This window comes from Carya illinoinensis, chromosome 14 (genome assembly GCF_018687715.1).
Source record: "Carya illinoinensis cultivar Pawnee chromosome 14, C.illinoinensisPawnee_v1, whole genome shotgun sequence".
In the NCBI taxonomy this organism is placed as follows: domain Eukaryota; kingdom Viridiplantae; phylum Streptophyta; class Magnoliopsida; order Fagales; family Juglandaceae; genus Carya; species Carya illinoinensis.
In genome coordinates, this window is record NC_056765.1 from 32,998,963 (window position 1) to 33,022,767 (window position 23,805).

The following is a 23,805-nucleotide window of genomic DNA, read 5'->3' on the forward strand; positions in this document are numbered from 1 at the left end:
CTGGATTGAGTCTCCATAAGCTGCCAACAGCATCAACTACAACACAAAAATGAAAATTACAATCAATTACAACAGCCTCAATTACAAAGGGTTGACTAGGTAAATTATTATTTAATGCTAAAGTATTCCTTTAAAAATAAATCTAAACTCTTCCAACAACAATGAATAGAAACTGAATAAGCATGAATTTTAAAAATAAAGCATATTAAGTTGTATTAAAAAAAAAAAAACAGATTAACTTGTAAACAGAAATCTACTGCTGGTTGAGGATCCTCTCATTGGGCAGCAAAGTGTAAGTAAAGCATGCAATTACGTACCATTAATGGTTAAAAAAAGAATCATGAAATGTTAAACCAATGAAATGTTGTTTTGATCTAATATCAAAAGAAATAATGCACTCAGAACAGCTTCTTTCAAGAGTTGCTTTATCTCTCCCCGCAACTAAAGTACTTCAGCACTCTTGGGTCCTCTCTGAAAAGAAACAGTATGATTAAAACAAAGATATATATGTTATTTAAGAATGATTAGAAATCACTCAAATAATTTAAGATGTTATCCAGCATGCAATTATTCCACAAATGGGTTTCAATCTCTAGATATCAAGAACATTCCAAACAAACTTATTTTTACCTGAGGTTATTTCTTTGAATTCTTTCAACCTTTTATTCTTTACCAAGTTGAGATCTCCAGGTTGTGGCCTTCTATTACCACCATCAACTTCATACTCTGTTATATAGCAACTTCCATTGACAGAATCTTGAGGGTCATTATTACAAAAATATCAATTCCAATAAATTATTACAGAAATAAAGGGAACCTTATTACAAAAACCTATCTCTAACCTCACCAATAGTTTGATAAACAGAGATACAATTACAGAGACATAAATACATGATCATGCAAGAAGTAAGGGTTATTTGAAAGCTTAATGCAATAATGTAGGACCAAATTCTCAGGTTTAAGCTTTTAACAATTCAGTTCAAGGAACCATGCCAAATAAAACTCGAATCAAAACTACAAAAGACAATGCATTCCACAGTTTTCAAACTTAACCCATGCATTTCACTAGCATAGAGATCAAGCTCCTTCAAAGAACTCATAAAAATATTTTTTATATCAAAACAAATTATAGTTACATTCTAGCCAAAAAACCCAAAATCTGTGAAAAACAATCTAAAAGGGAAACATGGCCACCAATATTGAAGGAGCCCATTGGGTAAAATCTGACCCACATGTTATTAAAAAGTTGAGAGAAATGGGTGACACTTGCATACACGTACAGAACAAACAATCAAAAATCCAGATCTAGCAAAAAGAAATCCAGATCTGTGAAAAACAATCTAAAAGGGAAACATGGCCACCGAGATTTCTATCAACTAGTTAAAAACCCAAATCTGTTCTAGCGCAAAGCGGTGTAATAATGTTCAAACAAAACCCCACAAAACATAATATGCAAAATCTCACTAATCAGCAGGCGAATGCAAGATTCAACCACCAAAAGATAAAAATACTCAAAAGAGCGAAACATGCACCAACCAAACCACATAACCAGATTCAAAACAACACCAAATCTATGATACGAAATTTCAAAAATCCCATAAAATGTTCAAATCTAGAACGACAACCAAGATTCACAAATCGATTGGATATGAACTCAAACAAAACCATAAACCCAGATCTAATATTTTTTTTTGATAAGTTAAACCCAGATCTAATCTACCCATATCTACATCTAACAAGCAAGAGATGCTAGGATTTTCGAGGAGGGAGGGAGGGAGAGAGAGAGAGAGAGAGAGAGAGAGAGAGAGAGAGATACCGACGGCCTAGTCATCGGCGACGATGAATCCAGCTGCTAGTAGAAGTTAGGGTTTAGGGGGGTAGAGAGAGAGAGAGAGAGAAGAGAGACTGAGTTACGGGTTTCACTTTTTTACCGAAGGTTACGTCGGGCAGTGGGTAATTGAAAGAAATAAGCTGAAGGCTCATGCGATGTAGCGGGACCCGGTTTACGGATATCCGGTTATATAACCGGATCCGTAACCGGTTTTAAATCTGTAACCGGTTATTTTATCCGCCCGGATTAATCCGGATTCCGGGTTCCGGACCGGATCCGGGAAAAATCCGGCCCGGATGCACACCCATAGCTGGATGCAGTCGGGTCTTGCAAACGCCATGCAAACGACGCTGACGTGGAAAAAAAGTAAACGTCACCGTTTTGTGCTTTTTACATTTCCCTCCATTTCCTCCTCCTCTGTGTTTCGTATGACCCGTCTCTATGTTTCGAAGCCCTTTCCTTCGTTATCTGTGCTTTCGGACAAGCACCGTCCTCTCTGTGCCTTCGATTAACGAAGACCATCGAAGCCCATCCTTCCCTCTCCGTGCCTTTGATTTACGAAGAGCATTGAAGCCCCGAAGCCCCATCTCTGTGTTTCGATTTACGAAGACCATCGAAGCCCCGAAACCTCATCTCTGTGTATTTCTGCGTTTTTGTCTCTGTGCCTCTATGTATTTTCCTTTCATCCCGAGTTCTTCCTTTCATCTCAAAGCCCTTCCATTTCCCTTCATCCCAAGTTCTCACCTCCCTTGAAGATGACCCAGTAGACATCCCTCCCTCCTAACCCTAACCCAGCCCATTCCCTTCATCCCAAGTTCTCACCTCCCTCAAAGCTCAGTTATTGCGACAATGGGTCAATAAGGACATTGTCTTTCTGTTATTTACTAACGATTACTCTTTTTTTAGGATTCAAAGAATAAAAATTATGATTATGCTACTACCCTAATGTTTTTCAATATTTTATACCCTGTGATCTCTGTCTCTCAAGATGTTTCTTGGTAAGGAACAACGAGTGAGTAGATTTTTTTCTTGACCAGATTTGGGATATTTCAATGCAGGTTTGGGATATTTGTATCAAGGCACAGATTTTTGCTCTAACTGGGCACGATAACACCATTTGCTCGGTGTTTACTCGACCTGTGGTACGTGGAATCTTTTTCTGGTTGACACCTTTTTTTCCCCTAATATATCCTGATTTCAGTTTGTAGTGTTTGTTTCCCAAAAGAGTTTATATATACATGTATATGTCTAATACTATAATCAGGCATAAGGGCCAAATTTTACCCTTTCTTTCTTTCATTTTTTTTTTTGTTTAAATCTCTCATTTGCTTTATGTGGTGTCCTGACTGAGTAACTGAAAGTTTTGGTCCTTTTCTGAAAAGGTGTTTTGTGGGCTTCGTCTTTGAGTTCAGTAGGTTAGTAATAGCATTAGCATTGTCGGGATTTAAACACGGTTCTTGTGCAGATTCATTTTTCTTTTTCTGTTTATCATGTCATTTCTGATTTCTGATCTACAGCGATCCAACTAAGTGCACTGTGGTCAGTTGATTATTTATGTATCAACAATTGGCGATCTTTATACCATTATAATCTGTCGATTTTTCATCATTGTTTCGATTGAGAGTATAACCTGTCTGTTATATATGTCTCAACTGGTAGGATATAAATAATTCCTATCGGAATGAATGCATTTCAATTTTCAGATTATGAAGATACGAATCTTAAGAATTGAAAAATCCATCGCTTTGTGTGAATTGGATTAACTGTATTCATCAGTTCCTTCTTGTTTACCGATAAAAATAAAAAATAAATAAAATAATAATAATAACTCTATTATTCAGTTCCTAACCCCTCTCTGGTTGACACCTTTGAGAGGTTATTCAAACGTTAACTTAAATATCTTGGTTTTGTCTATTAGTTTGTGTGGATGTTACCAAATGCTGGTTCAGGGCTTTTTGTTGTTAATTTTATATGCATTTGCACATCAATCCGTGTGGGGACTTTGGTGATATATTTGAATATGTTTCTCATTTTTTTCAGGATCCAAAGTTGTTACTGGCTCTCATGACTCAACCATCAAGTTTTGGGACCTCAGATTCGGTAATTGTGTTTTAGTGATTGATTTCATTTTTTTTTTAAAAAACAAAAATAGAATTAGTCATTTTTCTTTTTTGAATTTTCTATTTCCCAGCTTTTTCCATATGAACCGCATATAAACTGTTGCCTGGCAGGAAAAACAATGCTTACTCTCACTCACCATAAAAAGTTGGTGCGAGCAATGGCACCGAATCCTAAAGAGTATGTGCCTATACCTATATTTTTATTTGTTACTTGTGAAATAAGTTAAATAATAGAGCTGTGGTTTTAGTGTCATGCTTTTGCTAAAAAACATATCAACTATTGTGCCATCTTCTTCCCAGGAATTGTTTTACGTCTGCTTCAGCTGACAACATTAAGAAATTTAACCTCCCGAAAGGGGAATTCTTACACAACATGCTGTGAGTTCTCAGCTAGCTTTTCTTTTATGTAAAGTTGCAGACATTTTTCTTTCCTTCCCCTTTAATGTTAATATTCTGCCTGTCTTGTAAAAAGTATTCTATTTCTTAATAGGAGTGATATTCGTATGATTTTCTGCCTGTCCTGACTGAGTAACTGAAACTAGCCCTCTGTACAGATTCTACGTAAATAAATATATACAAGTGTCTAAAGCTAAATAAGGAAATACAGAGCATATCACGCTAACATGAGCATCCACGTAGTGTACTTACCAAGTCTAGTGATAAACTGATATTTTGATTTTGTTAGTGGTGGTTTATTTATACAGCTCCCAACAAAAAACTATAATCAATGCAATGTGGCTATCAATGTGGAGGGTGTGTTGGCCACAGGAGGTATGGGATTTGATAAATTTGGTGGTGAATTATCTTCTATTGAAGGAACATGTGGAGAAATACTTTTGGGTGCCTGGTGTCTTGGCACCCTTTCTACTATTTACTTTCTCATGCTTATTTTCTTCTATTTTATTTTTCTGTTTTCTCTTTTTGGAAACATTGGGTTCTTGTATTTCCACACTGAAGTCGATGAGGTTTATGGAAATAATATTTTTAATCTTTTCTCGTTTTGTTTATATAAGGTGACAATGGCAGTCTTTGGTTCTGGGATTGGAAGAGTGATCACAATTTTCAGCAAGCCCAAACAATTGTACAACCTGGTATGTATTGTTTTTTTTTTTTTTTTTGGGGGAGGGGGGGGGGGGGGGGGGGTGGTTTACTCTAAGAGGAGTCCAGTTTAATGACTGTTTAAGTTCTTCCTTGCAGGCTCATTGGATAGTGAAGCTGGAATCTATGCTACATGCTACGACTTAACTGGTTCAAGGCTTGTTACTTGTGAGGCTGACAAGACAATTAAAATGTGGAAGGAAGATGAGAATGCCACACCAGAAACTCATCCCATTAATTTTAAGCCACCTAAAGATATTCGATGGTTCTAGTGGTCATCCTACTCTTTTTCTTCGGTTGGTTATATTCAGTTCACGTTGATATGGAAAATGTGTAGCAAAATTAGAACTGTAATGTGTGTACACAATTTGCTTTATTAAATACACAGGACTTTCCGGGGAATATGTTTTTGTAAGCTTTGATGTAACGTCAAGACCTGTAGGCAGAAATTTGAATATATTTGGTTTTTATAGAAGTTTTCATTGTACTAAAATCTTTAGCTGTTGTTGTAGAGTGACTGGTGTTGCTCAAAACTATTGAAACATTAGCGACTTGTAGTTGTAATTTCTCAAATTAGTGCCAGTTTTCATCAGGCGCCTGTCTTCAACATTTTAAATCAAGATTTTTAAAGCCGTCTCTTACGATTTGAATTTTTGGGTCCAATTTCACCGACGATGGTAGTTTTGATTGGACTTGGTTAGAATAATATTGGAAGTGCATAACAGATATACAAGTGCGTGACTTTCAATTCCAAATACCAATAGTCTGACCATCACTGGCACTCACGATCCATGGGTATTCATAGGGGTGAAAACTGATCGTTCGGTTTCGGTCCAAAACCGAAACCGAACCGACATCACCAAAAGTTGATGAATCTCGACCGAAACCGGCCGTTTAAAGGGGAGAAACCGTCTACATCGGTCTCGGCGTCACTCCGGTCGGTTCGTCGGCATCATCGGTGGCGATGGAGGCTGTTTTCAGCGACGCCGCAGTCGGTTTCCACTTTCCAAGTGCAGTGGGACTTCAACGGTGAGGAGGTGGTGGCTCTGGCTCATGCCGCGTGCGAGGTTGTGGTTTGACGACAGAGCAGAGAAGAGAGTGAGAGAGCGAGCGAGAGAGAGAGAGAGAGAGAGAGAGAGAGAGCAGAGGTGCGAGAGAGCAGAGGTTCATGTGAGTCTGTGACGGCGCAAAGAAGAAAAGAGAAGGAGTGTGGCTAACCCTAACCTAAACGGTGTCGTTTGGGTTTATTTTATTTTTTTTTTGTATCTGCGTCATCAAAACGACGCCGTTTCACTTAAGTGAAGTGAAACGGCGTCGTTTCATTTAAACATATTTGAAAAAAAATAAGGATAGCTGAGGTCGGCCGGTTCAGCGGTTTTCACTGGGTCGAACCGCGAACCGAACCGGCCGACGTCGGTTTGGCTTAATTCCTACCGCCGGCCGACCGGTTCTCTGACGGTTTCGGCCGGTTCCCTGCGGCGGCGGCCGGTCTGATCGGTTCCGGCCGGTTTGTCGGTTTGTCTGTATTCATGGTGAAATTGCACTGTGCGAATATAATCTAGATGTCCAAGAAGGGTGAAAAGACACCTGTGCAACTTGTAGTTCCAAACTTTAATCTTGTAGTCAGTCCCTAGAAGCAAGGGGGAAAAAACCAACAGCTTCTTACTTATCAAAAAAGGCAAAAAATAAAAATTAGGCAAGAAGATATGGCTGTCAAACTGGAGCAATTTCTTTGGCATGTAAATATGGCAGGTTATACTAAAGTCACCACTGGAAATCATCCTACTCAAACCGTATATTACTTGCCAGATTTCAACTTGCAAAAATAATTACAAAAACTATAATCACCAATATTTCTTCCCCCAAAAGTAATTACAAAAACCATAACAACCAATATTTCTTCCCAAAAAAATAATTACAAAAACCATAACAACCAATATTTCTTCTCACAAAAATAATTACAAAAACTATAACCACTATTTCTTCCTACACAAATAATTACAAAAACTATAGCAACCACTAAGTTTTCTTCTTACAAAAATAGTTACAAAACCTATCAAAAACTAGGTATTGCCAGTCCGTGATTTCTTCCAAGCTCCATTCAAAAATAACCAGCAGAAGCTCCACAGACAATACTCCTGCATCTAACTAAATTAATAACAGTTATTAAGAAGTCATATATAATAGACTTTGCATCAACACATACTATGCATATACTTTTGAAAGTGTGTATGTATTCTTTTCGAATGATGGTGGGATGGCTTTTGTGTTTATAGAGATATGGAATTTTATAAAGTGTGTATGTATTCTTTTTGAGTGGAAAGCACATTATGGTGCTTTAGGCAAGTTTGTCATTGACAGTTTTTCATTGAAAAATGTTAATTTAGATATATTTTTTTATTTTATTTTTTGGGAAAAATGTAGAAGCCAAGTTCATGGTACATTTGTTTTTACTCTGATTGTATTGGGTACAAGCTTATCTTCCTAAACTCGAGACAAATAAGCATGATAGATGGGCAGCATCAACAGTTGAGCGAGGCAATTTCTTTTATTGAAAATATATGATATAAGCATCAACTGCTTTAATGATTCAATCAAACATTTATGATAAAAGCATGTGGTTGGTTGACTTCTTTTCCTCTCCAATATAGCATTTGTTATAAATCATGTTGAGCGAGGCAATTTCTTTTATTGAAAATATAGCATTTCTCTGCATTTCTCTCCAATATAGCATTTGTTATAAAAATATAGCATTTCTTTTTCTCTGCAAATGAAAATGAATGCATTTCCCATGCTATTAAGGGGAAATTGATAAAACTAACAAGTCTGTTCATGCACAGAAAGTCAAGTATGCCTATAAAAAATATAATCTCCTAGTGAAGGAGCCCATCTTCTATATGAGGTTATTCTAGAAAGTACTATTAAAATAATTTGTTGGGCTCAAGGATGCTTGCAAGGGATATTTATCAAGGCTTATTTATAGAAACTACAAATAATTGTAGTTATTAAGCAGTACAATTATTATCAATAATTCCAGAAACTACAGATAGATATTTATCAAGCTATATTTGCAGTTAAAATATGCTACGAGTGCAAAAGAAAAAGGCCAACTACATATAAAGGTGATCATAGCAATAGAATAAGAGGAGTCTTTTGTTCACCAGGTATATGCTCTCAAGGAATGCCAGGCTCATGAAACAGTTTTTACCCAAAACAAGGGCAAGACTTGGGTTCTAAGGTTCAGTGATAGGATTCTAGTAAACTAGGTACAGCCACTACTTTCAATTGTCAAGTAAGCTGAATGGGAGCAAACGTTTCTCCAACTGTCTATTTCAGATGCACTTACCCTTCAAACTTAGGATTTACAATGAAGGTGTGGACATGGCCAATAGGTGTAATATTTAACAAGATACTGCTGGATATCATATCCTCTTCAGCAGGTGTCATTTCTAACCCTTTCCAAACCCAACCAACAAAAAACAAATATTTCTCCACTCCCACAAACAAACTGGGTTTGGCAGAAGCTCACAGCAAGTCCATAAATTGTTAAGCGTAAGCCAAGATTTGTCTGCAACACTTAACAAAGTGGTATGCTGTATTAAAGGTTGTCTTTGATCAGTTTTAAAACACCTCGTGCTTCTTTAAACTCTGTATGTTGCTAATATCTTCTTCTAAAGTGTGTATCATTTTTAATATTGCAGCTCTATAATAATTATGTAATCTATGCTTATTTAAATAAGGTAGGGGCTGGCCTCAAAGCATGGATGTTAAAATATGATGTGAAGTATTTTTGCATCACCAATATGCAAATCAATTCTTCAAATACCATGGGGAGCTCAGTATATATTCATAAATAAGATATCATCCATAAAATACATCTCATATCCATTCCCATAAATTTAAAATAAAATAAAATAAAACAAACTGGTATAGGTTCCAATTTTTCTGTATTCATCAAATGTATCTCATTTCTCATTCACACAAATTTAAACTAAAATAAAATGTTCAAGCTGGTATAGACTCCAAAGTTTTATAAGTAAAAAATAATTATTCATTACCAAAATGTTCAAGATTCTAGGAATTATAACACAATAGGTAGCAGCTCTGTACAGTTAAGAAAACTCAAACCCCACCATTCCCTTCAATAAACCAAAGTAAACAGAAAAGCAAGTGCATGTGTAATATCTAGAAAAAATCTTAATGATATATACTCATCAAGGAAAAACAAGATTTTCTTCATTTATTTTCTTTTCCCCTTCAAGCCCAGACTTGTGATTTTGTAAGTGCCTCACGATGGCCACAAACCTCAAAAGTTGGAGCTTCAAAGATTAGAAGCTATAGATAAGAAACCAAATCATTATTCCCTTCAAACTCAAAGTCATTCACAACTTTTATTAATATTATTTTCACCACTATTATTATTAGTAATATTATTTTTCATTTGAATAGTGCCAAAGAAGATGGGGAAGCTGCTGGAACTTTAACCCAGAACCCAAATTTTGATAAAAACTTGAATCGTATTGTCATTTTAATGGAATGGTTTTGTTAATTTGGATACTCTGTTTTATATGGCTTTGGGTGTAAATTTGTAATGCATTTATCATGTAGATGATTGAGGTACTCAAAAAGAACGCTAGAGAAGCAGCCCTCTCAAAGTTGTGGTAATTTACATACACATATATGCAAAGGATCCAACGAAATAAAAGAAAAAAATTAGAGTTTTTAGTCAAATGATACGTGCGTACAAGACCAAAGAAATCACAAAAACCCACATGCTAGAGAAGACCCACACACTAGAGAAAACCCAAACGCTAGAGAAGACCCACATGAAGAACACCCACATGAAGAAGAAGAAGCATGAAGCTATTACCAGGTTGCTTACGGACGACAATGCCGAAGATTGTGATGCAAATGCACTGTTTTTCTCACTTTTTTTCAAAGCACAATGTGAACCAACTGCATGATCTCAAACCACCACGAACACTGTGAAAAAATGATCCTTGATCGCTCCAAATGCAAGAAGCATCTCAGAAACAAAGTGTGTTTTACAGAGACTTGGAGAAGAAGCTTTCATAGTTTTATCTTTCTTGCATTTCTGTTTTTTTTTTTTTTTTAATATAATGGCTGACGTGGCATAATACCACATCAGCCGACTTATGCCGTTTGCATGCAACGACTGTCCCTAGCACTATACTTACTCAAAACGACTAAGCTTGAAAGGGGTACTCCTGATGAATCTAATCTTCATTCTTGTCATGCAGCGTTTCCAATCCTAATTTACTAAAATCGATGAAGGAATCTAAATCTGATCCCAAACCAATACCAGCATCATCCAGACATACTAAATGCAATCCCCATTCTTTGATCACTCCTACTTCCATAAATTTAGTTTGACAGACGGAATCTATAAATTCTGCTGTAGTGGAAATCTTCCGTTTATCCAGACTCTTCAATTTCCAGCTTGCCAAATATCTCGAATCCCATAAATACTCCCATAATACAATTGGCTTATCCAAAATTACGTCCTTGGGAAACCAAAATCGCCAAAAATAATTTTCTGGAGTACCGTCATCCAACCAAATAGGAAACGCCACATATTCACATCCGGAGAAATTAACTGGAGGAATTGAATAGAATTGACAAACAATAAAGATAGCAATCCCCATCACCGACATCGTATTACCATCACACTCTCTCTTTAGAGAGGAGCCATTACACATGTCAAAAGAAAGAGAGGAGCCATTACTTTTTATTGTGGACCCACTCCGGAATTCTAGATCCCAACGACCACCTTTGTATATACATCTGTGAGGCCTGCACAAAAAGAGATGTTAATTGCAGCACAAATTAAGCTATTTTTGTTTTGGTGGTTGTCAACACCACCCTACGTATATTTACGTGTGTTCTTTTCTAAATTAAAGAAGATAGAGAGATAGAGAGACTCACCGGATTGCTAAAATCAATGTGCACCCTAAACTTTTCTTCCGTCTCAAATTCTACAGGTGATTCGATATCACGATTGGTGGGATATGAGCTTTGTTTCGACAAAGAGTAGTCACTAATGAACATAACCGAATCTCTTGATTCACGTGGCATCCTCTTTGGTAATTTGAGATCTAAGGAACGGATGCTCTTGGGGATTAGATTGACAGATGGCATTTGTGTTATAGCAGTTTCGTACGCCTTAAATTTCTTCAAGCATTCCAACCTACTCAGGTCTGGAAATTTCTCTAGTCTTGACCAACCATCCAATTGGAGTCTTTCAAGAGAGGACAAACTATAAATAACACTCGGAAAAATTGAGACTTCCGATGATGGTAAACTCAACCTCTCTAGAGATGTCATATCTCCCAGAATATTTAGGAAATTCCCAAGTCTTGAACATCCCTTTAAATTCAAATGTTTTAGTCGTTTGAGAGATCTGATGGATGGGTGGATCTCACACAAGTTTGTACAATTTGAAAATTTTATTTCCTCAAGATTTGAAACTCCACTCAAATCTGGTGTTTCAATCAATTTCCAAGAATCACACAGATTTAAGTATTTCAAATTGTCTAAAACCTGTTATAAGCAAACAAGTAGTTATAAATTAGATCAAAATATGAATATATTAACTTATTTGGAAAATATATGAAGAGGGATTATTAAGAAAATCAATATGGATTTATTTATTTATAAGAGTGAAAAACTTACCATCAATCCCTTCCAGAGTTGTTTGAAGTGGCTGCCAGGCATGTTTAGTACAATAACATTTTTTGGTTGGAAACTGCTCGGCCAGGATTTTGAAGGACATTCACGCCAGTGTAGGAATCGCAACTTATCGCTTGGCATGTATTGAAAAGGATTTCCATGCCATTTTATATATTCTAAAGCTGCATCGAAACAAAGAAATCTCAATTTTCTCATCTTTGAGAATGCTTCAGCATTGAATTCACCATGTTTCGTTTCGAAATAAAGATCCAGGAAAATGCCTTCAATTGCATCAGTTCCCTGCAGGTAACCAAGAACAACGGATTAGCAAGCATTATGAAGAAAATATACCTTTTTATATTAATCTCTACACTAATCAACTTACAGTATCATTCTTCAGTACGTCATAGACATCCTCCACACCAAACAGTCTACTACGTCGTCCAGGTTCGTTAGGATCTTCGCGGCGAACTATTTCCTGACCCATTTTTTTTAGCAAATCATGCATGATCAACTTGTCAGGGGGATATTTTGATATGCTTACGAGGGACTTGTTGACGAGAACGTCAATGTCGATGGCTGGATATATTTTCTTAAAAAAGTCACTTAGCCGCCCAAATCTTTTGAGAAAACATGCCACATCCAAAAACATTTGTTGCTGCGATTCCTCCAGCCCATCAAAACTTATTTTAAGAATATCAAAAATTTCTTTTTTAGGATTTGCTTCTAGTTGATCCCTAGCACTTTTCCATGCATCTATCGTTCTCCCAAATAAGAAGCGACCCAAAACTTGAAGAGCTAAAGGAAGGCCTCCAGCATAATGCACAAAACCCATAGATAGATCCTTGTAATTCTCTGGAGGATTGGTTTTGTCGAAGGCTGACAAACTAAATAGCTGCAAAGCATCGGCGGTTTGAAGCAGCTCAACCTTATAGGTATCATTCACACCATGTGTTATCAATATATGACTATCTCTGCATGTTATAATAACCCTACTCCCTGGACCAAACCATTTCCGATTCCCTGCTAATGCCGTCAGTTGCTTTTCACAATCCACATCATCAAGAATGATAAGAACCTTTTTATTCTGCAACCTGGTGCTCATCAACTTGATTCCCTGGTGATGATCCCAGATACGTATTTCTTGATCTGGCATGATCATAGAAAGAAGTTCTTTTTGTAGAGAAGCTAGACCACGAGCAGTAGTAGATTTTTCTCTAATACAAGAAATAAAGCTGCTTCCTTCAAATTGACAAGAAACTCTTCCACAAATTATTTCAGCTAGCGTTGTTTTACCAACGCCACCCATCCCATGAATTCCTAAGAAGCGAACATCATTCGATTCCATATCCAATAAGTTGATCATTTCCTCTACACGGGAGTTTATTCCAACAAGTTTCTGGCCATCATAATGAATTCGAATATTTAGCATTGTATAATTGTTGAATATTATTCCACTGATTTGTTGTATAATTGTTGACTCGTACCTGTAATTTGATAGAACAATTACTATAGACGAAACCTGAATAGGCACGAACAAATAAAAAAAATAAAACTCTTTTAACTTATAATTAGAATATTTAGCATTGTTTTGTAGAAAAATTATAAATGTCATGAGTAGCTAAATAGATAGATAGATAGATAGTTGTTAATAGCAACACTAACAATAGCAATAACCGCAACAGTACTAGCTAGTGTGGACTATATTGCTATCTCAAAGAGGACTAAATGTTACCTGTCCCCCTTTATGTGTTCTCCCTTAAGACCCCCGACTATTTTGCAAGCTTTTCTCCACGTATTAATCTCTTTGATGTCTACCTTGGGATCTTTTTCATGTGCGGCGAAAGCTTCTTCAAAAGTCCCTCTTTGATTTCTTACATCGGAAGGATCCACATGGTAGAAAATAGGAATAATTGTGATCAGCTTCGTCTTTTTCTTCCATTCAACGATCTCGGCAAGTTCCATGAGGCACCATTTGGAAGAAGCATATTTTGCCGAAAGAATGACGATGGCGTATTGTGATTGTTGAATTGCTTTCAGAAGCGCTTGAGAAATGCATTCTCCTTGCTGGAGTGTTTCGTCATCCCTAAAGACGACAATGCCTTTCCGTTTTAAATCAGCATGCAGATGATCTGTAAAACCCCTGCGAGTGTCTTCGCCATAGAAACTAAGGAAAACTTCATATTTCCATCGAGGCGTCGAGGAAGAAGGTAAGGAAGAGGTTTTGATTATTTCATCTTCTTCCGAACAAGATGAATTGTCTCTTTTTCTTTTCTTAGTATTCTCGGAATTAGTAGATGAAGAGGGTCCTAGAGTGGCGATGATTTGGCCCATGAATGCAATGCGAGAGATTTAGAAGCTTAATTGTGGAAGGTGGGAATATTGGTAATTTGCGGGCTTAGACAATGAGAAGAACAATGAAGATATCCTGAGGTGATCCGTATGTATATATAATAGAAGCTAGCCATGGAGTACTAGTACTACTGGTCGACCTGAGCAGGAAAGTTCCAGGAAGATGCAGCATCAACAATTTCTGTTATGGAATGCATTGATTACAATCGCGTATGTACGTAATTTCCAGGTGGGATTCCACCCACTTTGAAACTTTTTGACTAAAACACAAATAAACATGACATTTTTATAAAACCCAACTCAAGTATGGATTATATATGTTAGTAGTACAAGGATAATTATTAAAGTAGATTTTCAACGTAAACACTGTGTGATCAACGTCCATATTTATCAAGTCTAATATTCACAAGTCTCCGTTGATCGTTCCCCTTAATTTCTTAGTCATGATCCAGAAGAAGATTAAAATCAAAAGTGTAAAAGAAATAATTTCTTCGAATGACACCGTAAGGTTCTATCAACTCTTTCTGCAGTTTATTAAAACGCATTCTATGGGCTATGAATGCATACGAATGTTTTGTGCAACTTCCTGCAATACATTAAAAGCTCCTGTTGACTGACTTGGCTCCATTTTCAAGAGGAAGAAGAAATTCATTGCATGTAGTAGCTATTTACCGACCTTTTGGACCTGCCTATATTTTTGCGAAGAGAAAACTTCCTGCCGACATTTTCTAAATCTACTTTTTTTTCTTTTTAAAAAAATAAACCTGCATTTTTAATAATGCAGTTCTTTTTAAATTAAGTCGTCTCTTGCCTATTTCAAATATGGACAATACTAGAGTGATTACTAAATATGCATGCTCACTAAATATATATATTAATATAAATAAGTTTTTTTATTTTTTTAATTATTTTTTAGACATCTTTAACCATTAAAAAAAATAAAAAAATAAAAAAATAAAAAAAGATAAGTGAACACATTTTATAGACATATTTGTTAGTCGTATTATAATTTCTTTAAAATATTATCACTTATCTTTTACGTATGTGAAAAATTATACATAACAATTTTTTAAATTAAGTAAATAAGGGATCTATATAAAAAAATTAATATTTTAAAAGTAGATCTTACTTTGAATAAAAAAAAAAAGATTTTTCAACGCTTATATACTCCACAATCGTATCTATCGTTATTCTTTATGATAAGATGATAAGACCACGTTATGCATATTATGAGATTATGTAACAATATTCTATTAAACTACTTATTTCAAGAGTACTACAAGATATATATATTTTGTTTCAATTTTTTATTTTGTATATTTTTTTTTTATGCTATATTATAAGAGTTATAATTTTGTGGAAAAACAATACCAATAAGAAAGAATAGATAAAGTTTAGTTATAGATTTAGCGCTGAATTATAACAGGTCATGCCTTCATATTAGGCTTAGGTCATAATTGCAACCACAAACAAGTCTGGATATATTCATTCTATTAACGTTATTAATAATGAAGTCATTCGTACAAATTAGCAGGAGAGTCTTTTCTCTTGGTCAGCGTTGACAGCATATTTCCAGGGTGGCTTGGGTTCCACCACTTTAGAACTTTTTGACTAAAACAGGAATAATGAAGATATTCTTATCTGTAAAGAATATGCGACAGCATATTTCCAGGGTGGGTTCCACCCACTTTAGAACTTTTTGACTAAAAATACTAATAATGAAAATATTCTTAGGGCTGAGCAGAAATTTGAAAATCCGACTCCGACTCTGACTCTATTCCGGTTCCGCTCCGACTCTGATGAGTCGGAGTCGGAGTTTTTTCTTCCTGGAAGTCGGAGTCAGAGGTAGAGGTGTCCCGACTCTGACTCCGATCCGATCCGACTCCGACACACCGACTCCGACTCCGATATTGTGCATATTTTATAAAAATATTTGTTATCAATATATTAACATCTAATAAATAATAATCTATAAACATTATAATGAATAATATAAGTTAATATAGTTATTATAAATTAATTTACATTACTAATTTACTATAAGTTAGTAAGTTATTATAAGTTAATATAGTTATTAGTTACACTATAAGTTACTAATCACTATACCTTATATAGTTAATTTACATTGCTAATTTACTATAAGTTACTATAAGTTAATATAGTTACTATATAAGTTACCATACCTTATATAGTTAATTTACATTACTAACTTACTATAAGTTACTATATAAGTTACTATACCTTATATAGTTAATTTACATTATTAATTTACTATAAGTTACTATATAAGTTACTAGAAGTTACTATATAAGTTACTATACCTTATATAGTTAATTTACATTACTAATTTACTATAAGTTACTATATAAGTTACTATAGCTTATTTTATATTTTACATTACTAGTTTACTATAAGTCAATATATAATATATAGTTATATATATACTATATATATTAAGGGCTTATATAGTATATAGTTACTATACTAGATCGCTATGAATTAAATTGTTTAGAATATAATTTGAGACTTGAATTAAATAATTTACAAGAAAAGATAAAACATCTTAAAGAAAAACAATTATTAATGAAACTAGATTATTGCTCAATGATAGAAAGATATCACGTATATAGAAGTAGGCAAGCTGCAATAGAAGAATTAGAAGATCACTGTAACTTCTTAAGATCTGAAATTAAAAGTTTAAGAAATCACCTAAGTATTCTTGCTTTAAAAAAAAAAAATAGTAAAAATTCGTTGGTATAGAATTTTATCAACGGTAACCTACATAAAAGAAAATAGAGTATATTGAGAATCTTGTGATGGTAAGCCATGAAAATCCGTTGGTTAGCCCAATCTTGCCAAGGAGGCTTTAAGGGTGGTCCCGGTGGTGTTCCCTCAAGATCTTAATCTACTTATTTCTCTTTTATATAGGAAATCTTTGCATAAAAATTCTATTTCAATGAATTCTTTATTCAAACCTGAAACATCTACGGTTAACACACCTTTAGAAACTGAAAATGTAAATCAAGAAGATTATAGCATCATAGACATAGAAAGAAATTTACAAGATTGGACAATTCCTAATGTACCTAAAAACCAAATATATAAATATTCAACTTTTTCTTCAAAATTATCATTCCTTACAAATTATACAATTAAAACAGTAGAAAAAACTATTAGCCTAAATAATGATTATGAATCATTACAACTATTAACAAAAGAAGCCATTAAACACCATAAGGAACAGAAATATTCATTTATACATATTGGATTAGTATAAGTGGCTGTAAAACCACTTACAGAAATAGACTAAATGCTTCAGTATTACTCTGTTTAAGAGATGGAAGACATTATAATTTCCATGATTCATTACTTGGCATGGTTGAATCTAGTTTATTTCAAGGCCCAGTATATTTTAACTGTTATCCTAATTATTCACTTTCATTATTTGACTCTAATATTCTACATGCCTTAACATTAAATATTAAAACGAATGGCTATCATATGATGAAAGGATCACATCCTTTAACTGTAGTATATATAATCCATTATAAATTAATGAAAACAACATTAGAGCCACAGGCTCTCATTACTAGTCCAAAGGGCTATACATTATTATTACAATCTAGTACACCAAATTCTAGCATACAAATTCCTAAACAAATTCATTGGAATCAGATTACTCTTCCTAATGAATGGCAATTAGAAAATATTATTCCATTACCGAATGTAGAAAATAATTCTAAAGATGATTTAGATTATATAGATCAAAACCAGGACGGAACAGTCCAAATTGCCTTCCAACCTTTTAGGAGATCATTTCATTATTCTTCTCCAGCATCCTCCAGCTACCATACACCACGATCTACAATTAGTAGGAATAGATCTCAAAATTTTGATAATAGATCTGCAATGACTTCAGTCTCTAGAAATAAAATATAAAATCTAGATACACAAGTTCGGGGAGTTATTCCTGGAAATATTATTGATACACCTGTATATTCAGTCAATCACCCTGATTCAGCATCCTCTTCTAATCCTCATCAGAATAAAGAACCTGAACCTTCTTCTCCAACCTATTCACAGGTAGTTGGAGATGATGCCCAAATATTTACCCTGAGTAAAGAAGAATTTAAAATTAATAAAAAATATCTTAAACAAGATTATATGAAAGAAGAAAATAAACAGAAAAGACTTTTGTTTTCTCTACTTTCTCAAAATTAGAAAGAGATTATATCCAAATAAAATACTATGAATATTTAGAAAGTATAAAAATTAATATACCTTTCTTCATATGGTTTGAAATATATAAATCAAATCAGTTGTTGACTATAAATAGGACTACTAATCAATGGGTTAAAGTAGAAAATAATCAAATTATTTATGAATAATACCCTCCTTTTGAAGCTATTAAGTATAATCAAAGAAATACGCAAATATTAGCATCACCAATAAAGAGATTAACTTCTCCAGAAACTAAAAATACTGATAATATAATCCAACAAAATAATTATACTAATTTATATTTAAAAACCATGAGTAAACAATTAGAAAGAATTGAAAACTTAATATCTCCTATTAAAACTCCTGTTAAAGAAGCTAAAGAAATTCCTTTGTTTATTCCCCATGAAATACCTGCTCACTTAAAATCTAGTTTTTCTAAGACTAAAGAAGATTTACTAGAACAGATCTCTAGCAAATTAGAAAAATTAAATATTGATAATAATGCATCCACTTCAAGACAATCTCATATTAATGTATTAAGTAAGACAGATTCACCTAATCTATCTGATTCTGAAATTAATAATCTTGAAAATCAATTCAAAGAATTACAGATAAACAAAATTAAAGGAAATCATAGTGGGCAATTTTATCCTAGGGAATCTGCAACGCATACTTTTACTACTCGAAATTGGTATCCAAGGCCTACCCCTCCGGATATACAATTCGAGGAAAGAGAACATATAGTGAGATCTGCTTTTGCATCAGATGCATTATATGAATGGAATATAGATGGATTATCTGAATATGAAATATTAAATCATTTTCAAGAAATGATTATGGTAGCTAATGTTTATAAAGCCAGTAGGAGATCAGATCATCAAGTAGCACATGTTCTAGTTACAGGATTCACTGGCCAATTAAAAGGCTGGTGGGATCATTATCTTACACAAGAACAAATAATAAGAATATTGAGTGCCTATAAGCATGATGAAAATCTGCAAGAGATTAAGACAGAAGATGGTCAACCTATAGAAGATGCTGTTAATACTCTAATATTTATATTAACAAAACATTTTGTAGGTGATTCTTCCCAATTTAAAGAAAGAACTAGTGATTTATTAATCAATTTAAGATGTCCTAGATTATCTGATTTTAGATGTATAAAGATGTGTTTCTAACTAAAGTTATGATCAGAGATGATTGCCAACAACCATACTGGAAGGAAAAGTTCATAGCCGGACTTCCATATTATTTCGCCCAAAAGGTACGAGAATCTTTAGTAAAATCAGATGGTACTATTGATTTTATTAATCTTACATATGGAGATATAATATCTTCTATTAATAGAACTGGTCTGATTATGTGTAATGATATAAGATTAAAAAAGCAAATGGAAAAAGAAAAGAAATTTGCTACAAAAGAATTAGGTACCTTTTGTGAACAGTTTGGTTATTCTCCATTATTAGCTCCTTCTACAAGACACAAAAAAGGAAAAAGAATTTATAAAACTTATCCAACTAATAAAAGAAATTATAAAAAACCTTATAAAAAACCCAATGAAAAATCAGTATATAAGAAACCAGTAAAGAATACAAAAAAGTTTAATAAAAAGAAAAAACAAATTGTATGTTATAAATGTGGAAAGGTTGGACATTATACATCAAATTGTAAGGTTAAAAAAGAAATTAATGAATTAGATATACCTGAAGAAGTAAAAGAAAAATTATTAAATATCTTTATACAATCAAGTGAAGAAGATGAAATTTCTTCAGAAGAAGATGAAATTTACCGATTAAAAGAATCAAGTTTTTCAGAACAATCTTCTGATAACGAGTCAGAAGAAGATGAAATTCATGTTTGTAATTGTTTAGATAAAAATAATTGTATCTGTAATAAAACTATTAACGTATTATCGTCACATGAAAATATTATATTAGAATTAATAGATAAAATTATTAATCCACAAGAAAGAAAAGAATATTTAGAAAAATTAAAAGATACTTTTAATAATCCCAAGACTTTTGAACCCAATTCAACCCCCTCGTCATATGATTTTCTAGAAATAGTAAATATATTTCAATCAGAAAAACAAAATATTACTTTAAAGGATTTACATCAAGAAATTAATGAAATAAAGAAAGAAATTAGAAATTTGAAAGCTTCTAACACCAAACTTGAAGTTTCTAATGAACAATTATTACAAGAAATTATACTATTAAAAATAGATAAAAATAATGACACTCATAAAAAAGAACAAGGAGAAAGCTCAGTAAAAATTACAAAAGAAGAATCAGATAATTTTATAAACATACTTAATAAGATGAATTTTCAAAAATGGTATACTGAAGTAACTATTTTCATTAATGAAGAATTCTCTTTTTCTGCAATAGCCTTATTAGATACAGGTGCAGATCTAAACTGCATACAAGAAGGAATAATACCCTCTAAATATTTTGAAAAAACAAAAGAGACATTATCTCAAACTAATGGAGCAAAATTAAATATAAATTATAAATTATCAAATGCACATATATGTAATAATGGAATTTGTTTTAAAACAACATTCATTCTAGTAAAAAACATCAACACCAAAGTAATATTAGGAAACCCATTTCTTGCTTTACTTTACCCTTTCTCTGTAACAGAAGAAGGAATTTCTACTAAAATATTAGGAAAAGAAATTCAATTTAAATTTTTATTCCCTCCAGTCTCAAGAGAGATCAATTCCTTAAAAGAAGCATCATTAACTAAAGAAATTAATTTTTTAACAAAAGTCAAAATCAAAAGAAAAGAAAAACAAATAAATTTCTTAAAACAAGAATTAAAATACAAAAGAATTGAAGAACAATTAAAAGATCCTTTACTAATCCAAAAAATTAATAATTTCAAAAATATAATTGAAAACGAAGTATGTTCTAATTTACCTAATGCTTTTTGGAGTAGAAAACAACATATAGTCGAATTACCTTATGAAAAAGAATTTTCTGAAAAGAATATTCCTACTAAGGCCAGACCCATTCAAATGAATAAAGAATTATTAGAATTCCGTAAACAAGAAATTAATGATTTATTAACTAAAGGACTTATTAGAAAGAGCAAATCACCATGGAGTTGTGCTGCTTTTTATGTACAAAAACAAGCAGAATTAGAAAGAGGTGTTCCTAGATTAGTTATAAATTATAAGCCTTTAAATAAAGTTTTACAATGGATTAGATACCCTATTCCTAATAAAAAAGATTTATTATCTCGACTTTATGCGGCTACTATATTTTCAAAATTTGATATGAAAAGCGGATTTTGGCAAATCTAGATTGCTGAAAAAGATAGATACAAAACTGCATTTACAGTCCCTTTTGGACATTATGAATGGAATGTTATGCCTTTCGGATTAAAAAATGCTCCTAGTGAATTTCAAAATATTATGAATGAAATATTTACACCTTTCACTCATTTTTCTATAGTTTATATAGATGATGTATTAATATTCTCTTCATCAATTGAACAACATTGGAAACATTTAAATACTTTTGTTCAAATCATTAAACAAAATGGATTAGTAGTTTCATCATCTAAAGTCAAATTATTCCAAAACAAGATTAGATTCCTTGGACATGATATTTATCAAGGAACTATTACCCCAATAAGTAGGGCTATAGAATTTGCTAATAAATTCCCTGATGAAATAAAGGATAAGCAACAACTACAAAGATTTTTAGGAAGTTTAAATTATGCTGATTTTTATCAAGCACTTAGACCTTTATGTAAACCATTATTCAAAATATTAAAAAAGAATCCACCTCCATGGAAAGAGGAACATACAAATATTATAAAACAAATAAAGGCTCATGTTAAGAAATTACCATACTTAGGACTCCCATCACCTGATGCCTTTAAAATTGTTGAAACAGATGCCTCTGATATTAGTTATGGAGGAATTTTGAAACAAAAATTATCAGATGAAAAAGAACAGATTACTCGATTCCATTCAGGATGCTGGAATCCTGCTCAAAAGAATTACAGTACTATTAAAAAAGAAATTTTAGCTATTGTATTATGCATTTCTAAATTTCAAGATGATCTTTTGAATCAAAAGTTTTTATTTAGAATTGATTGTAAATCAGCCAAGGAAGTTTTAGTAAAAGATGTTAAAAACTTGGCTGCTAAACAAATTTTTGCAAGATGACAAGCTATTTTAAATATTTTTGATATTGATATTGAGCATATTAAAGGAGATTCTAATTCTCTTCCTGATTTTCTATCCCGAGAATTCTTACAGGGAAAATCATGTCTTCCTCAAAGTCCAGAGTGAAATCCAAATCCTCCTATGCCAAATCACCTTCTCCTCCTTATCCTTCACCCTGTCCTTCCGTCACACCAAAACCCTATACAGTACTAGGGACATTACCACAAAACATTAGGCCATCTTCTAATCCATTTTCACCATTATCCTCTTCAAAATTACCCACATACTCAAAAGCTGTTTCTTCTACTAGTTCTTCTCCTTCTCAAATTATTAATCCTCCACCATTATCTCAGCCCTTTGTAACTCCTATTATCTTCAAATCCCATTGGCATCCAGTCTTTCCTAATTAACTATACTTATATAATATATATAGTTATATATTAACTTACTAATTAACTATATTTATATAATATATATAGTTATTGTAACAGCCCGCTAGAAATTCAATTGTGGAATTTCTATTGATTTTAGGAATCTCGTGAAGAGTCTATAAGTTTTCACTAATCCATTAATCATATAGGTTTTAGGCTAACTACATAGTTAGTATTATTACTCATTATAATATCATAAGTGTTTTGATTATTGGAGATAGTTAGAAGTGTCAAAATGTATTATGGTTTGTGCCATTAGACTCGGAGAGTTATTTAAGCTCTTACGGCGCAATAACACTTTTTCATATTTTCGGACGAAACGTCTGTTCAAAATTGTAGATATTATTGGGTAAAAATATCTTGAGTTGATTTTTGTAGATATTATTAGGTAAGAGAGTCCTACACTCCACTCTCACTCCGGGTAAGAGAGTATTACACTTAACTCTCACTTCGGGTAAGAGAGTCCTACACTTAACTCTCACTCTAGCCTCATCTCTTCCATATCTCATCCATAAGTATCTCTCCAGCCACCCCTCCCCACGAAATTATCTTCATTTACACGTTTCTTTAAAAGAATATCAAACACTTTCTCTCGGACAGCTTTTAGGAGTTCTTTTGCAAGCCCATTTCGAAGCTGTTGTAAGTGTTTTATCATAAAGTCTCCTTCATATAAGTTGTTCCTTTTTTAGTCTAGTTTACATGGATATCTTATTTACCCCATTTGAAAATCATTTGGTCAGTCAAATATTGTGTAAACTATAGAAAGGTCATTCTGGGAGATAAACTGGAGAATATGTTATAGTTTGGAGTTTTTGACCAAGCTAATGGATAGATATTGGTCCGAAATTTTTATGGAGTATTGTTAACATGTATATATGA

The 23,805-nt window shown here is 33.3% G+C and overlaps 2 protein-coding genes and 1 long non-coding RNA gene across 9 annotated transcripts; 1 reads left to right on the forward strand and 2 right to left on the reverse strand.

Moving 5' to 3' along the window:
- On the reverse strand, window positions 1-1,976 carry LOC122293946. Of its 2 annotated transcripts, XR_006237406.1 has the most exons (3): window positions 1,817-1,961; window positions 631-756; window positions 1-471 (listed from the first exon to the last, which is right to left on the reverse strand). It is a non-coding gene; the product is annotated as an uncharacterized LOC122293946 (long non-coding RNA). The 2 variants fall into 2 exon arrangements; XR_006237405.1 differs by having other exon boundaries at window positions 631-1,976.
- A 203-nt stretch (window positions 1,977-2,179) lies between these two features.
- On the forward strand, window positions 2,180-5,641 carry LOC122293940 (protein pleiotropic regulatory locus 1-like). Of its 5 annotated transcripts, XM_043102407.1 has the most exons (8): window positions 2,180-2,197; window positions 2,890-2,973; window positions 3,872-3,931; window positions 4,023-4,129; window positions 4,252-4,329; window positions 4,637-4,722; window positions 4,965-5,042; window positions 5,149-5,641. In XM_043102407.1, the coding sequence occupies exons 3-8, from the start codon at window positions 3,896-3,898 to the stop codon at window positions 5,319-5,321; spliced, it is 558 nt and encodes a 185-aa protein (XP_042958341.1). In that variant the 5' UTR covers window positions 2,180-2,197; window positions 2,890-2,973; window positions 3,872-3,895; the 3' UTR covers window positions 5,322-5,641. The 5 variants fall into 5 exon arrangements, with proteins under 5 accessions (XP_042958341.1, XP_042958344.1, XP_042958340.1 ...); XM_043102410.1 differs by lacking the exon at window positions 2,180-2,197 and having other exon boundaries at window positions 2,211-2,973; window positions 4,063-4,129; window positions 5,149-5,335; XM_043102406.1 differs by lacking the exon at window positions 2,180-2,197 and having other exon boundaries at window positions 2,212-2,973.
- Window positions 5,642-6,802: 1,161 nt separating this feature from the next.
- LOC122293937 (disease resistance protein RPV1-like) lies at window positions 6,803-14,249 on the reverse strand. 2 transcript variants are annotated; one of them, XR_006237402.1, is made up of 6 exons: window positions 13,475-14,249; window positions 12,125-13,226; window positions 11,743-12,039; window positions 10,996-11,610; window positions 9,920-10,863; window positions 6,803-7,197 (listed from the first exon to the last, which is right to left on the reverse strand). XR_006237402.1 is itself a non-coding variant. In XM_043102401.1 (5 exons), exons 1-5 carry the CDS (start codon window positions 14,071-14,073, stop codon window positions 10,792-10,794), a joined length of 2,685 nt encoding a protein of 894 aa, XP_042958335.1. In that variant the 5' UTR covers window positions 14,074-14,249; the 3' UTR covers window positions 9,750-10,791. The 2 variants fall into 2 exon arrangements, 1 of the variants encoding a protein (XP_042958335.1); XM_043102401.1 differs by lacking the exon at window positions 6,803-7,197 and having other exon boundaries at window positions 9,750-10,863.
- Between the last annotated feature and the right edge of the window lie 9,556 nt (window positions 14,250-23,805).